The 16,808-nt window shown below is 49.7% G+C and overlaps 1 protein-coding gene across 7 annotated transcripts in view; it reads right to left on the bottom strand.

Moving 5' to 3' along the window:
• The window catches only part of AUH (AU RNA binding methylglutaconyl-CoA hydratase), a 131,020-nt gene extending 114,446 nt beyond the window's left edge, over positions 1-16,574 (bottom strand). For 4 of the 7 annotated variants that reach the window (XM_045083003.1, XM_045083005.1, XM_045083004.1 and 1 more), the window contains exons 1-3: positions 16,283-16,574; positions 9,377-9,444; positions 9,166-9,253 (exon numbers count right to left, since the gene is read on the bottom strand). In XM_045083003.1, coding sequence (XP_044938938.1) covers positions 9,166-9,253; positions 9,377-9,444; positions 16,283-16,544 — 418 coding nt within the window. In that variant the 5' untranslated portion in view covers positions 16,545-16,574. The other 3 variants (XM_045083009.1, XM_045083007.1, XM_045083008.1) reach the window with 3 other exon arrangements.
• Positions 16,575-16,808: the final 234 nt, after the last annotated feature.

Genomic DNA, 16,808 nt, shown 5'->3' with positions numbered 1-16,808 from the left:
GGGCCACTCTGCTGGGCAACGTGCTGCAGCGGGGCTGGGCTGCCAGGGGAAGTCGGCGGATCACTCCTAACGCGCACCCCCTACTTCTTAAGAAGAAAACAGGATCTACAGAGCATAAAGTATTACTTAGGACATTTTTTTAAGATGCACTTACTTTAGAAACAGAGACAGAGAGCAGGGGGAGAGGGAGAGAGAGACCTCCAACAGACTCCCCACTGAGTGCACAGCCCAGCGCAGGGCTCGATCGCAGGACCCTGAGAACCACGTGAGCTGAAATCAAGAGTCGGACACTCAGCCAGCTGAGCCACTTACTTAAGAAATATTTTTTTAATGGAAATAGGGTTAGAAATGAATTAGCAACAGCCAGTAATTATTACTTTCTCAGAAAGTCCATGAGTACCCTGAGTCATTCTTAATGGTATCTCTGGCATGTCCAAATGAAAAAATTAAAATTACTTATAATATTAAAAGCATCTATTAGGAAAGAAAAAGGTTTAAGATCAAAGATCTAAGCTTCCATTTTAAGAATCTAGAAAATAAGGAATAAATTAATACCAAAGCAAACAGTGGAAAGAAAAAAATGAACCAATAAAACCAAAAGCCAGTTCTTTGAAAAGATCAAGAAAAGTAATAAATGTTTTGCCAGAATTTGAGAAAAAGACACAAATTATCAACAGGAAAAATGGAAGATATCTCTAAAAATTCAGTCGACATTAAAAAGATAAGGGTATATTGTGAACTTTATGCAGTAAATTTGAAAACCTAGATGAAACAGATAATTTCCTTAAAAGACACAAATTACCCCAATTTAAGAAGTGGGTAACTTGAATAGCCCTAGATTTACAGAAAAGATTAAATTCACAGTTAAAAATCTTCCCACTGGACCCAGATGGCTTTGTTGGTGAATTTTACCAAACAACTACAGAAGAAATAACAGCAATTCTACACAACCTCTTCAGCAAAACAGAAGAACCAAAATTGGAACACTTTCTGACTCATCTCACGAGACCAGCAATGCCCCGACACTAAAACCAGACACAGACGTTACAAGACAAACTGTACTTGAATCTCCCTCATGAAAACAGCTGCAGAATTCCTCCACCAAACGTTAACACATCGAATCTAACAACATGTAAAAATGACCAAGAAGGGTTCATTATAGGAATACAAGGTTGTTTAATAGCTGAAAATCATTTGATAATTGCTACTTTTAAGAGACTCAGGGAAAAAAGATACAATCATCTTAAGAGACACAAAAGGGGCGCCTGGGTGGCTCAGTGGGTTAAAGCCTCTGTCTTCGGCTCAGGTCATGATCTCGGGGTCCTGGGATCGAGTCCCGCGTCGGGCTCTCTGCTCAGTGGGGAGCCTGCTTCCTCCTCTCTCTCTGCCTGCCTCTCTGCCTACTTGTGATCTCTCTGTCAAATAAATAAATAAAATCTTTAAAAAAAAAAAAAGAGAGAGAGAGAAAGAGATACAAAAGAAAGAAATTTGACAAAATTCAATACCTATTCGTGATTTAAAAAAAAAAACCAGCAAACTAGGAATAGAGTCTTTTACAACCTAATAAAAACACATTTCTGAGAAAACCACAGCGAACAGTATACTTATGGGTGAAAGACCAAATGCCGCCCCTCTTCAGCAGAGAGAAGACTAGGACGGACATTCTCATCAGCTTTATTCAAACTGTAAAGGAGACCCCAAGTGATGTAACAAGAAACAATAAAGGCCAACATACTAAAAAGGAAGAACAACTGGGTACAGATGACTGCCTACAAAGAAAAATCCCAAGAAATCTACAAAAATAAAAAGATTCCCAGAACTAAAAAGTGAGTTTAATAAGGTAGGATACACGGTCAGTATATGAAAATCAATTGTATTTTCCACATGCCAGCAATAGAAAATCAAAATCTAAATTAGAAAATACCACTTAGAATAAATCAAAAAACTATGAAATATTTAGGAATAAGTTTAGGAATAAATTTAACTAAATATGTCCAAGATGTATACACAGTAATTGAGACTGAACAGCAAAGACAGCCTGGGTATAACTCACACATACATATATTTTTTAGAAAGTCCTAAGATAATTCAATGGAGGAAAAGTTACTCTTTTCAATAAATGCAGTTAGAAAACTTGGAATATGCATATGCAAAATTTGTTTTAAAAAACCTGCAATATAATACAAAATACATTTGGTCCTTTTCACAGGATCCTGGCATAGGGCTTTCAAAATCCTTTAACTATCTGGAGTGATAGAGGTGTTTTTATTCTTATTCATGAGCCCCTCTCAACCATCCTTAAGCTTATGCTAATGAGACCACTGCTGGGGGGCTCCGAGTAGCTTCAGGACAGAGGCTCCTCACCAGGAAGACAGAGGCACGGACAACCTCTGGGAGCAGGCTGGGCCAGAGGCTGAGTTCAATCACCAAAGGCCCATGTTTTAATCAATCGTGGCCATGTAACAGAACCTCCATAAAACCCATGAACAATGGGGCTCAAGGGCGCTTTCAGGTTGTTGAACACACGTGCTCACCATCCACCCTACTCTTGCCCTACGCATTTTACCTTGTTCCTGTTTTCTATCCTTTATAATAAACTACTAATGGTAAGTAAAGCACCTCCCGAGTCCGGGAGTCAATCTAGCAAATCTTACTCCTGACACCAACTGGCGGGGCGTGGGGGGCACGGGGCTCCACACCAATTCTCTAATTATCCACGCCAAAGGCTGTCCAACAACTTAATTCGATCCTGATGCTAACTCCCAAAGTCAGCAAAGACCCTACAGATTAAAGGCTCAGGGCCGTGAGCCTGCTATCACTTCAGATACCAGTCACTGGTCCCAGAAGGCACCCAAACTTCTGACTGGCCAGCTCTAAATTCAAGGGTTTCCACAAAACCCTCATCAGGTTCAAGAATTCACTAGAATGACTCACAGAAGCTGGGAAACACTTTACTTACATTTACCAGTTTATTAAAAGGATAAGACTCGGGCAGGAACCGCCAGGTCGAAGAGATACTGAGAGCAAGGTAAGAGGACCGGGGACACAGAGCTTCCACACCCTCTGTGGGCACGGCACCTCCCCAAACACCCATGTGTTCAAGAACCCAGAAACTTCCCACTGTGTACGGGTTTTGACAGAGCCTGCACTACACAGGCACCAAGTCCTTCGGTGACTGAACTCCATCTCCAGCCCCTCTCCCCTCCTCAGACTCTGGGGCAGTGGGACTGAAAGTTCTGACCCTTTAATCCCATGACTGAGTCTCTGGCATCCCGCCCCGCCCTAAAGCTATCTAGGTACCCCCAGCCTTGACTCAACTCTTTAGTATAAAAAGGCCCTCTCAGCACTCCGGGAATTCCCGGGTTTTAGGTGTTCTGTGCCAGGAATCTGGGGCAAAGACCAAAGACATGTTTTATTTTACTACAATACCTAAATCTACATCTCACAATATATACAAAAATTAAGTCAGAATGCATCAAAGGTCTAAATGTAAAACATAACAACTAAAAAAATTCTAAAAGACAACACAGTTTGACAAAGTCTGTGCTCTGGAATAAGATAAGAGTTCTTAATTCACAAAGTAAGTACAAGCCCCACAAAAGAATATACAAATGGATAAATTAAACTTCAAATAAAAACCTTCATTCTTCAAAATGAACTGTTAATAAAAAGGCTAGTCATAGAATGGGAGAAAATACCCCGGAAACACTCCTCAGATGAAAGACCTTGTATCAGGAATATGCGAAGAAGTCTGCAACTCAGTAAGAAGACATCTGATAAAAACATGGGGAATAGACTGAATAAAGAGTTCACCACCAAAAAAAAAAAAAAAAAAGACCAAAAAAGCACCAGAAAAGATGCTCAAAACCACTAGGCGTTAGACACAGGACAAGCCGCTCGGCACGCAGAATGAACACGGAGCCCGCAGCACCCCGCCCCACGAGCCACCGTGCTCAGTGACGGAAGCTCCTGCACCAGACCACCTTCAGCAGGGGTCCCTTCAACCTGAGTGATCGCCACACCCGACACGGGGCTCGAACTCACCGCCGAGAGCTCAAGAGTCGCAAGCTCTTCAGGCTGAGCGAGCCAGGCGTCTCGGGAGACGCTTCACAAGAGGAGAAACTGTAGGAAGAGCGAGGGAAGCTGTCCGAGCGGCCAGAGCCGTGGATGGGACTGACCACACATGAGCACGAGAAAGCTTTGCCAGCGATGAGCCCGCTCTAGAGATCACTGCGGAGATCGTGACCAAAATCTCAACACTCAGCAATTACATACTTAGAATCGGCACATTTTTTTCCAAGGTGTTATTTTACTAAGTAATCTCTACATCTACCCTCAGGCTCCAATTCCCAGTCCTGAGATCAAGAGTGGCAAGCTCCTCGCTCTGAGCTGAACGGGAGCCTCTAGAATTGGTGCATTTTATTGCAAGAAATTCATACCCCAAAATTAGATTATTTTAATTCAAAAAAAAAATGATACACAACAAAAGAACCCTATGCTAAACTATTACAGATTTGTGGGTACCTGTCCCTTCCCTTTCTTATCAAACTCTGTAAGGGACTAACGTTTAAGTACATTACTACAACTTAACCTGAGATTCTGAAATAAGACTGAAGAGAGAACCTCACCCGTCAACAGCCCCCATGGATCTGTATCATGACATCTGTCTATCTGAACACTACACACAACATTCAATAAAGCATGTTGACAATTTTAGTGAGAAGTTTTTAGTGAAATCATAATTTACTAGAATTCAAAAGCAGAAGCAAAACTACATTTCCTTTAAAAAAAAAAAAACCCACACTATTATGTATAATTCAGTGAAACACTCAATTTAGAGTTCTGAATACAAGAATCAATTACCAAGAATTGTTTATAATCTATTTTAGTAATTTCAAAGGAAAAAAATCCTTATTCTCAGTAATTTCTCAAAACTTTCATTTCTAAAAATTTGATGGTAAAAACGACACATATGTCCTTTGCTACTTAGTGTTGGAACACTGGAAGAACAAAAGTAAAAATCCAGGGTTACGCACTTACATCGACTTCAGTAACCCAGCCAAAAGAACTTTTTCATAATTTCATTACAGGCAATATGTTAAAATTGTGTAGTAGAATTATTTCAGCTTTCCTCTGTGTGTGGATGTGAGTGTGTCTTTATGTGTGTAAGAAACAAGGTAAAAGTTTTGAATGAATAAATAACATCTAGACTATGCAGGGAAAGCAAGCACACATTTTGGCCACGGCTTCACGATGACTGTGACTATGAGACCGACATGTCTTGTAGTCCCGGAGAAACACAGGCAGGCCGTGAACCCAGACGCAGCGTCTAACCTACGAGGAAGCGTGCACTTCAGTGATTCCCGACCTGGGTCACGCCTGGGTATGGCATGGCATCTGAAAACATCCACGTCCACCCGTGATAATTATGATTTCTTTTTCTGTAGCTAGGTATCACTATTAATTAACAGAAAACTCACTTCTATACAATGCTGTACCCAGACTGGCATTTTGACATTACCCATCTTCTCAATCGACTAGGACATGTAAGTGCATGGAGTTTTCAGAATTTAAGAAGAAGTCCTCATACTCCAAAAGATTAGAAATCACAGTGCAGTTAAAAAACGAAACAAAAGAACCGGGCTCTAGGAGTCCAGAGAAGTACTCCAGCTAAGTCCTTCCCTTTAACCAGGCCCGTAACCTCACAGGGATTCTGTCAAATAAGAGCATCTGAATGGCTGTATGAGATCTTCTTATTTTAAAGCTTTTCCTCTCACATGTTGTAACAATAATTCAGAAACTCGGTCAATGTCACAATTTAAGGAACCTGGTGATTTTTTCCCCCAAATTATTTACTTCGTGTATCACTGGTTACTCTAATTTATGACTGGAAGATAATTATTTCACAGAAAGCGTGGAAACAGCAAGAAAGTAGCACTCAGACTCCCGGGAGCGCACAGCCCTGGTCCCGAGGCCGGCCGCGGCACACACGGGCCCTCCCAGCAGCACCCGCGTCCCGCCCCGCGCCGCCCGCCAGGCCGTCCTGTCCGTCTTCTCCCTCCCGAGAGTCCCCTAACGTCCCACTGGGTCTGTGTGCGTATCCGTGTGCGTCTGTATAATGAAATACTAAAAGGATAAAAATAATCTAATACAAATTTCAACTTTTATTAGGAAAAGAATGAGCAGAAGGGTAGAAGCGGGACTTCTCTATTTGTACACGTTTTAGACATTTTGTGTACATTTTGATCACCAATTAAGTGAAATACGGCTATCGATTTTAATAGTACACTTAAAAGGCAAAGTAGGGGGTCACTCAGTCCAACCTTCAACACACTAGGGATCACTTCAATAGCGCCCCTTCATCTGCTCTCTGGCGTATTCGAAAAAGGATATAAGAACCTTGGGACATGTGGGTGACTCGGTGGGTTAAGCCTCTGCCTTTGGCTCAGGTCATGGTCTCGGGGTCCTGGGATAGAGCCCCGCATCGGGCTCTCTGCTCAGCATGAGCCTGCTTCCCGCTCCCCTCGCCCCCCGCCTGCTGCTCTGCCTACTTGTGATCTCTGTCAAATAAATAAATATAGTCTTAAAAAAAAAAAGAAGAAGAAGAAGAAGAAGAATGAACCGAAGTCGAGCGCCGGAGCCACTGTGAGTGAGCAGAAGGCGGTCTGAGACGGCCGTGAAGCCGCGCACCAGCCCCGCGCTCCCTGAACCACAGCGGTTCAAAGCCCGATCGGGTTCAGCAACCACACGCCGAGTCCCTGTCGGGCTGTGTTCCCAGAATACGAAAGATGACTTTTAAAGAACGAAAAGAAGTTCCCGTCCTCAAGAAATCTGAGGCAAGACCGCTTTACAGCTCCAAGTTTCGGGAAACAAACTGGGCTCCGCTGGAATACAGACGGAGGAGAGGAACCACCGGCGGAAAGGGAAGGGGAAGACCGACCGGAGGGGCTGCAGGACTCAGAGTAACGAGCAGCGGACGACAATGGTGAAATTAAAGTTCTAACTACGTGACAGTCTGCATTCTTCAACAGTAACACACGAGGCCTGGCTAAATCCAGATTTCTACACTGGTACAAACTATGAAAACTGTAAGTGCTCATTGTCCACTCTGCAAAGGGATTTTATGAACTGGACTTAGAGTTCATGTGCACCTACTAGTAATGACAGGCCTACCCAACTGCCTCTTTCAAATATATGTAAGAAAAGAAAAACCTTCCCGAGAAATTTGAAAGAATGATTCCATTACATATACTGAGTTACTAACATAAATGACCTGCCCCAATTTTACTAAAATTCACACTCTGATTTTTTTTTAACAAAATCCAGTAACAAATCTCATGAGTTAAAGCATACAGCAGAAGATGATCCTGGTCGTGCAGAAGTTACAAAGCAATGCGACAGAGGAAATAAACCTGATGGAGCCTCAGGAAACAGTGTTCGAGGCACTGTGTTCATCTGGGGAAAAGCATGTGGTATATTACTTAATACGTCCCCCAAAAAGCAACCTATAAAAAGGAGTTGTAAACTGATCTAAAGCCCCACAGGCTTTCTCAGGGTGCCAACAAGCGAGAAAAGCAAAACACACAGGCAGCAAAGGAACCGGGAAAAGAAGAACTCTCCTAGGAGTGGCCCCGTTCCGTCAGCCAGCGGCAGGGAAGCCACAAAGGCAGGAAGGCCGGCGGGCTCGGGAGTGCTGAATTCTGAAACGCTGTTCTGCCTTCACCGGATCTCTGTCACTCCTCAGAGATGCAGGTCCCTGGGCTTTCCTTCAAGGCCCCTGAGCAGCCCTCCCAGGCCATCGGACGTGGGCTGGACTCAGCCGCCTGGAGATGTAGTCTCCTGGTCCTACAGTCACAGATACAAGAATCCGAACTCGAACTCTCTCCGTGGAAGTTCTCCATCCTGTTCAGGCAACAATGGAAATGTACTTAAAGCCCGCCGTGTAAGAACTGCTAAGGGCCGTCAGTGAGGGCCTCATGTGCCATACCGGACCGGCCCCAGGCCTCCGACAGCCCCGCCAGGCGGACGGCCTTCTCTGCCTGCAATTAGGGCAGGGCAAGCAGAGGCTCTATCACAAAAGGCCTTCACCCCACCGCTGAGGAGGATAATCCCACTCTCTCCGATTACCCAGCTGGAGTGAAAACTAGTCTTTTCAGGCATGCCATGGTACACTGGAAGCCAAAATGTAACTCATTTACACTCAGTGTTTCTTAAATACCGCAAAATTCTGCAGTATTTTAAGGTGGAAGCCACAGAGGCTGAACCCTGACTGACTGAGGGCTCTTGAGAAAGAAACTGAAACCTGTCGCCCACAACAAAGACACTCTCCACATTTCCCGTCACTCTCGGCATTATTCTGGTTTTACTCTAAAGCTTTAATAGATACTTGTTTAATGAACAAAATACTATGTGCTGTTCCCTCAAACATCTAATTGCCTGAAGGGGATTATCTCATTTATATTTTTACTGAAAAAAATGTTTACGCTTCAGCCAACTTCTACTTTGATTTGTAGATAACGACGATGCTGTGGGTCATCAGCATCTACCTTCCTCATCTACATTTTTAGTCGTTTTACTATTTTACTAGTTGAAACCGATTCATTCAATCTCATGGCACGGAAACAATTATAAAAGGAAAAGGCAAGGCAACTTAATCTTTAGCTTTTGGTAATACAGTACCATCAGGGGGGAAATCCTAATTTTCACGGCTGTGGATGCCAACTTATAAAGACAGTCTGTAGACACATCACATCCTTACGCAGGAGCTCTACAAAGAGCGTCCAAAGCAAATGTCTATACCCAATGCTTTTCACTGGGGGAGCTGCTGCTAGGCAGTCAGGGTCTTCGGTGAGCAAATGCGCACAGAGCACACTGTTCTGGGTAGAAGACTCGACTCTTCCCCCCAGCTCATCTTTCATAAATATTTCACATGCACTACAAATATTTTAGTGGCTCAAATTATTTTTTTGACTTACGAAACAATCAACAGAAAGCTCCTTAACTAATAGAGAGCTTTTTTTTTTTCTTGTAAAACAGTAAAAAAACAGACAAAGAAAATGCTGGTAACGGAATTCAAATCACAGAACACTTCATAATGGAAAATAGGCTATCACAGAGGAAAACTTAAACTATAGTTCAACGTCCTAATAAAGTGTGTGTACATACCAGCACAGAATACCCCCGGGACTTCACTCCGGACTATTATGGTCCGCACTTTCTTATCAGATTTTAAAGCATCCACAGCTTTTGAGAGCTAAACAGATAAAGGGAGGGTAGGGAAGGAAAAAAAAAGAAATGAGGAAAAAAATCACTTTTCAGATTGACGTCAACATTGTATCTTAATGTTAGAAACAAACAGCTTAATCTTTATACTCACCATTTTTATCAGATTTTTACTGAATGAATTTTTGGCATAAGCTCTGTTTATTCCCAGCACCACAATTCCTAGTGAAAAACAAAACAAAATGGCACAGCATCTGAGTTAGTGAGTTCTCAGGGTATAACGCCCCCACACACAGCTGGTAACTTGGGACTTGGGAAACCTGCCCCTTCCTTGAGGTTCCCGCCAAGAGCTTCGTCCTCACGTTCACGTTTAGCCTCCTTTTCAAGGTAAGCAGATTTCAAACAATGCGGTATCCGCGATACATCTGTAAGCGCAATCCAGGGCTCCACACGCAGTTTCTTCTATCAGAAACACCTTTATTAACATCCTGACGCCTGCCCTTTCTCTCCTCTTAAGCCCCACCAAGGTAATCTGGCACATTTTACTACATGTACTTATTAGTGAGAACTCTCAATTACAGAATACTGTTTAAAATGTGGCTTCATCATCTTCAAGCCCATACAGAAGTCACAGCCAGCCAGGCCTTGTCCCAGGCGAGCCCCATGGGACCCGCTTTTCCGCAGACGTCAGGAGTTGGTATCCACGCACTCTTTCCACCGCACCACATCATTCCAGCATTTCCATCCCAAGTTTCTCGCTGGCTCTGTCTGACATACTTACCTGAAAGCACTTCCACTGAGACTGAGCCCAACAAGTAAGTCAACCTCAATCTCTAAAAGCAAAGCTCCTTTCTCCCATGAAGCCCGGTCCTCCCTCCCCACTCCCCTAATTCTACAGGGAACCCACCACCGCACTCCAAGCGCTTCAGTCCAACCATCAATCTTCCAAAAGCAATTATGCACAGAATCCACCCCTCCTTAAATTCCTTTGTCTCCAAAACATCTGCATACAAAGAGTTTGGCATGATATTCAAAGCCCTATATGACCTGTACTTGACCGTGCTTGTCCCATGAATAAGTACAACTTCTCCCAGTGCAGGGAAATGCCTTCCACCTCCTTGGGGCTGGGGGTGGATACAATCCTTATTGAAACTGAGTTCTACTGAAGACAACAAAACGTGTGCATGCCTTCTCCAGGCAAGAACCTGCAAACCTATTTTCAAAGTGAGTACAGAGATCAACTTCAGCTCACAAAATAAATTTTCAAGAATTCCAAATGATCTCAGCATGGAGAAAATCATGAAGAACTCGTATCTAGGGGCGCCTGAGTGGCTCAGTGGGTTAAGTGTCTGCCTTTGGCTCAGGTCATGATCCCAGGGTCCTGGGATGGAGCCCCACACGGGGCTCCCTGCTCAGCGGGGAGCCTGCTTCGCCCTCACCCTCTGCTGCTCCCCCTGCTTGTGTGCTCTCGCTCTCTCGCTCGCTCTCACTCTATCTCTGAGAAATAAAGAAAATCTTTTTAGAAATAAATAAGAATTAAAAAAAGAAAAACAAGAACCACCACCACCAGCAGCAGCAGCTGCATCCAGAGCAGGCTCTGCACTAAACCCGGATGAGGACAGCCCTGTCACTAGCAGAGCGCGGAAGGATATGCCAGACAGGCTCCCAGGGCTTCACGAAGCCAAAGACCCTCACAGCAACCCGAGAGGAAGGCACTATTTCTATCCTACTGAACAGGCATCCCCCGAGTGTGCATCCTTAATTTTAAAGATGCTCCTAAAAATACTGTCTCCATCAACCACCCAGCCAAAACACTACTACCTATTTGTTCACAAGAGCAGACGTCAGTGGTATGAAAGACATCTTGGAAGGCATTTGGAAAATGTAAAGAGACATCCTGTAACTGTCACCAAGTGGAATCCAGGGTTTGCAGGCCTGAAGCTTCTAAAATCTAGGGAGCCCTTGTAAGTAAAAGAATACAAACTCACACACAGAGAACCAGGGACAGAAATAAACATTAAAACCTTCAGAATTTTAAAAACTTGAGAACTACTACATTTTCTTTCCAATTATGTATATGACCTACACACTACCTTCCCTACATCTTTCAATTTTTATATTTATCAATAATTCTGAAAAAATACACAAAACTAATCAAATGGAGTTGTAAGGAACCCCAAGGGGTGAAAATCTTGAAAAAGAAAGATGGAAGTCTTAATTGAAGGACTTAATCAGGACACTTCCCGATTTCAGAACTTACTACAAAGCTACAGTAAAAACAGTGTGGTACTGGCACAAAGACAGACATGCAGATCAATGAACTGAGCGTCCAGAAATAAACACCTACTCTACGGCCAACTGGTTTTCAAAAGAGATACTGAGACAATTCAGTGCTAAAAAAAAAAGAGTCTTTTCAACAAACAAGGGTGGGACAATTGGAGATTAACCATCACAGAATGAAACTGGACCGTCCCCACACACCAAATATAAAAATGTTCTCAAAATGGATGGTAGTCAGTCACACTGAGACCTAAAACTGTAGCTCTCAGAAGGAAGCACATATAAATCTTCATGACCTGGGATTAGGCAACAGAGTCTTAAACATGATAACAAAAGCACAAGCAACAAGAGAAAAAAATGTAATTCATTAAAACTGCCCAGTTTAAAAAAAAAAACAACTCACACAACAGAAAGTATTTGCAAATGATACATCTGACACAGGGCTAATATCCAGATTATGAAAGAATCTGTACTACCCACTACCAAAGGACAAACGGCCAGAATGAAAAATGGGCACAAGGTGTAAACAGCTGTCTCCACAGGAGACACACAGATGGCCACCAAGCCCACGAAGTCACGGTCCACGTCGTTCGTTAGCAGGACGACGCACACCAACACCACCGCGAGTCACCACCTCCGGGCAGCAGGACAGCTGCACGGAACACCCAATGGAAACAAGCGTTGGCGGGCAGCGGGGGGAACAGGAACCCCTGCGCGCTGTTGGTGAAGATGCTGAAATGGCGCAGCTGCGGTGGAAACCACTCCGATGGGTCTTCCGGAAACTAAACATAAAATCACCACATGACCACTGACTCTAAGCCTAGTATCTACCCAAGAGAAACGAACACGTATGTCCAAACAAGTCAGTCCAGTGTTCAGCAGCATTACACATAACACCCGAAAAACAGAAGCAAAATGTGGTCTAGCCATTCCCTGCAAGACAAAACGGGACAGGGCACATCATCAGCATTCACAGCTTGAGCTCAGGAGACCTTTGAAGTGCGACCTTTGGTGGCGGGGCCTGAAAATAGAAAAGCTGGCACCATCCCACCGTGCTTATTCTATTTAATCTTACCGTGTGCACATATAACATTTTTACTTTAGAAATTCTGTGAACTTGAATAATTTACTACTATTACTACAAAATAACATGTAATGCACAACGTGCTGAAAACCAGGAACAGATTACCTCTAATAAACCACGTACAGACCCAAGTTCTTCAAAATATACCATTAAAAAACTGAAAACTGGGGCGCCTGGGTGGCTCAGTGGGTTAAAGTCTCTGCCTTCAGCTCAGGTCATGATCTCAGGGTCCTGGGATTGAGCCCTGCATCGGGCTCTCTGCTCCATGGAGAGCCTGCTTCCCTCTCTCTCTGCCTGCCTCTCTGCCTACTTGTGATCTCTGTCTGTCAAATAAATAAATAAAATCTTTAAAAAAAAAAAACTGAAAACCCACAAAATGGTGGGAAATTTTTCTGCAAATCATAGATCTGATGAGGGACTTGCATCCGGAATATATAAAAAAAACACTCTTACAACTCAACAATAAAAAGACACACCCAGTTAAAAAAAAAAGGCAAAGCCTGTGAGCGACACTCTGTAAGGAAGATACATAGGCTCCATCGTTAACCATTAGGAAGCCCGAATCAAAGCCACAAGGAGACACCGCCTCGCAGGCAGCGGGACGACTAGAACCAGAAACACGAGCGAGCATCGGTCAGGACGCATGGAAGCTGGAGCCCCCATACTTCCCTGCAGGGACTGCGAAATGCTGCAGCCGCCCTGCAGAAGTGGGGGAGCTCCTCGAAACGGTCCCCACAGAGTTATCAGGGCACCCAGCAATTCCGCTAAACGGAGTGAAAGGAAGCGCCCACCAAACGCACACGAAGTGTCCACAGTCCCCAGCACGCGGAAACGGCCCAACTGTGTGTGAATGACCAACAAGCCAAGCGTGCCCTGCTCCATCCCAACACGGGACGTTACCCGACGCCGAAACGGAAGGAAGCGCGGACACTGCTGCAGCACGGACGGCGGCCGACACACGGGGACTGGACGCCACCGAAGCCCGCATCGACGACTTCTTCACGTGCAGCGCCCAATGGCGACACCGCTGCTGCACAGAAAACGGACACGCGGGCCCGATCCTGCGGCGAAGGGAGCGAGAGGATGGGCGGCCGTGACTACAGCAACGGGGCTTCTGTCCGGGCTGAGGAAGTGCGACTTCGTTCCCAAGCCGGACTGTGGAAACGGCGGCACAGCGCTGTCCGAGGACTAGAATCAGCTCCGTGTCTGAATGCTGTGGTATGTGAGTGGTACATCAACGAAGATTTACAAACACATGCATCTTGGAGCACCGGGTGGCTCAGTGGGTCAAGCATCTGACTTCAGCGCAGGTCCTCACCTGGGGTCTGTGGCTAGGAGTCCGCTCGTCCCTCTCCTGTCCCCTGTCCGCGGCCAGAGCTCTCTCTAGGTCACATGCTCTCATGTAAATGAATGAAATCTTAAATATATTCATACTTTAATATGTATGTTTATAAATGTAATTCCCATGCCATAAAATGTATGAAGATGCGTTGGGAAAAACATGAGAGAGTAAATAAATAAAGGTAAAAACACGAGGAAAAACATATGAAAGAAACCAATGTGCTGAAAACGAGAAGCAGGCGGATGTCGGAAGAGCGGCCGGCAGAACCCAGCCACTGCCCCGCAGGGACGAGCCGGCTGGACCCGAGCAGCGGCGACAAAGAAGGCTGCAGAGAGCCTGGCCCGTCAGGATCACCTGTGAACTGGGAGCGGGGCAGGGCTGCGGCCTGACGCGCGGGCCTGGCTCCTTCGCTCCGCTTCTGTGGTTTTCCTGACGTGGCTCCTAAAGGATCTGTGGACCGGGTCGCCGTCGGGAGTCGAGGCCGCACCGGGAGCAGCCTGGGAAGCAGCAGGAACGGGTCGCCGCACCCCGCCAGGGGCCGGGGAAGGACCCGCAGAAGAGCAGGGAAGGCCGACGGCGGCTCCAGCAGCTCCGAAGCGGGCAGAGCGGCCGGCCTCGCCTTGAGGGAAGGCAACCCCCGACGCGTGTGAACAACCAAGTGCTGAACCGCCGCCCTGGGAAGGACAGACCCCGATGAACCGCGGCCCCCGCGGCTGCTGACAGCCCGACGACCACGGAGACACCCCGGCCACAGACCGGGCCACATCAGGATCCGGACCCAGAGCACGGACGGAGGCCAGGGCATCCCGCGCCTGCACTTCCAGCAGCCTCGAGGCCCAGGGTGAACAGAGTTCGGGCTGCTCTGACCCTGCGTCTCAGGGAACTCTGGGCTTCTCCTGCCCTCGCGGGCTGCGGACCCCCAGCTCTGCACGGCCCCAGGGACGCCGAGGCACCGAGAGGCTCCCGCACCTGCCGGTTCCGGCCTCGTGTCCCCGCACGGTGCGGGCTGCGGTCGTGCTCCCGGGCCGAAGCTCTCATCCCCAGGACTCCGCAGACTGGGTTCCCGCAAGCTGGCGGCCTCGTGGGCCCCGTCCTCTCCGGGCTCCGTGGGGACCGTAACTCACGGACCGACGCGACCCGCCTCTGGGCCCCTGTCCGTCCGGCGGACCGCAATCCCGAACACGCGCGACGGCGCACGGCGCCCGCACCTCGTCCCCGGAGCGACCCCACAAGCTCGCCCGAAAGGCTTCGACTCACCCCGTCCCAAGTCTACTTTCCGGCTGGACCTTCAGTCCTCGCCCGCGGGGCCAACCGCCGCGCACGCGCCCTCGAGGGCTCCGGGAGCGCCCGCTCCGCATCCCACGCGCTGCCCAGGGGCGCACGGGCGACCTCCGCGGTCCACGGGGCGTCCGGGGCCAGCGAGGACCGGGCGGACCCGCAGCCGCGCCGGACGCTCACGGAGGCCCCGCGGGGCCGGCGCCGCTTCTCCCACTGCGCACACCGGCCGGAGCCCCTGGAGGCCGCGCTGCCCGGTCAGCCGCGCCGGGGACGCCCAACCCGGAGCCGCGAACACCCCGCCGCGCCCTCCACCGCCCCAGGCCGAACTGCCGCCGGGTCTCCGCGGCTGTCCCGGCCCCGCGCCCCCACCAAGCCCGCAGGGGCCCTTCCTCGCCGCGTGAGCAGACGCTGCGTCCCGCACCGGCTCGGCGCACGGCAGGGGCTCGGGACCCGCGTCCCCGTGGGCGGCCGCTCGTCCGGCAAACGGCTGTGCTCCGTGTCCCGACCCCGCGGCAGCGCAGGGACCCTCGGGCAGGCGGCGCCCGCCCCCGCACCCCGCGCCCCGCGCCCCACACCCCGCGCCATCACGAGCACCCGCACCCGCATCCCGCGCCCCACACCCCGCACCAGCACGAGCACCCCGCGCCCGCACCCGCACCCCGCACCCGGACCCGCGCCATCGCTCCCCGCCGGTGGCTCACGGGCACGAACCGCAGCCCCGCACCCGCCGGAGCCGGACACACCGAACGTCCGAAACGCGGCGGGGAAGGAGCCGCGGCGCCGAGGGCGCGAGTCCCGGGCGGAGGCGTCTGGCCGCGGCCGCCGGAACCCCCCGGCCCCGGTCCCCGCGACGGGCGGCACGCGGGGGGCAGACAGCACCGCGGCCGGCGACCTCGGCCCGGCCGGAGACCCCGCGCGGGCGCCGGAGACGCTCCCGGGCCGCCCCCGACGCTGCCTCGGGCTCCGAAGGCGCCGACCGCGGGCGCGCGGAGCCGGCGGGGGCAGGCGGGGCTCCGGGCCGCCCCGACACGGCCGTGAGCCGCGACCCCTGAGCGAGCGACCCCGGCCGCGCCCACCTCGGTTCTCCGCGTCCAGGTGGCGCACCCGCAGCTCGTCCTCCGGCCTCACGTCCGAGCCGTAGCCCCTCCGCGGGGCCGAGCCCCCGGCCGCGCACGCCCAGCCCCGCGCCCACACCGCGGGCGCGACCCGCGGGCCCCTCCAGGAGCCGGGCAGCCTCGCCCCGGGGCCCAGCCGCCAGCGAACGCAGCAAGCGGCCGCCAAGCGAGCGCGGCCGGCCCGCAGACTGCCCAAGGCCCCGGGCGCCGCCGCCGCCGCCATCTTGTCTGTTGACGGCGCGGGCCCGCGGCTGCCCCGCCCCCGCCGCACGCCGCCGCCGCCGCCGCCGCGCACGCCGCCGGGCACGCCCACGCCCCGCCCCCGGAGCCCGCCCCCGGCGCCGGGCCCCGCCCCAGGCCCCGCCCCTCGCCGCCTCGCCCCGCCCCGGCCCGGGGACGCCGCGCTCCCGCGGCCACTTTCCTCCGCCTCCCCTGCCCGGCGCCGGGGACGGAGCGTCGTCCGGCGGAGGCCGGAGCGGGCAGCGCT

The sequence above is a fragment of the Mustela putorius genome, unplaced genomic scaffold (genome assembly GCF_011764305.1).
Source record: "Mustela putorius furo isolate JIRA1106 unplaced genomic scaffold, ASM1176430v1.1 tig00000680_pilon_pilon_pilon, whole genome shotgun sequence".
In the NCBI taxonomy this organism is placed as follows: Eukaryota; Metazoa; Chordata; class Mammalia; order Carnivora; family Mustelidae; genus Mustela; species Mustela putorius.
The sequence above is the reverse complement of the archived record's forward strand: the minus strand, read 5'-3'. Positions and strand labels throughout refer to the sequence as shown.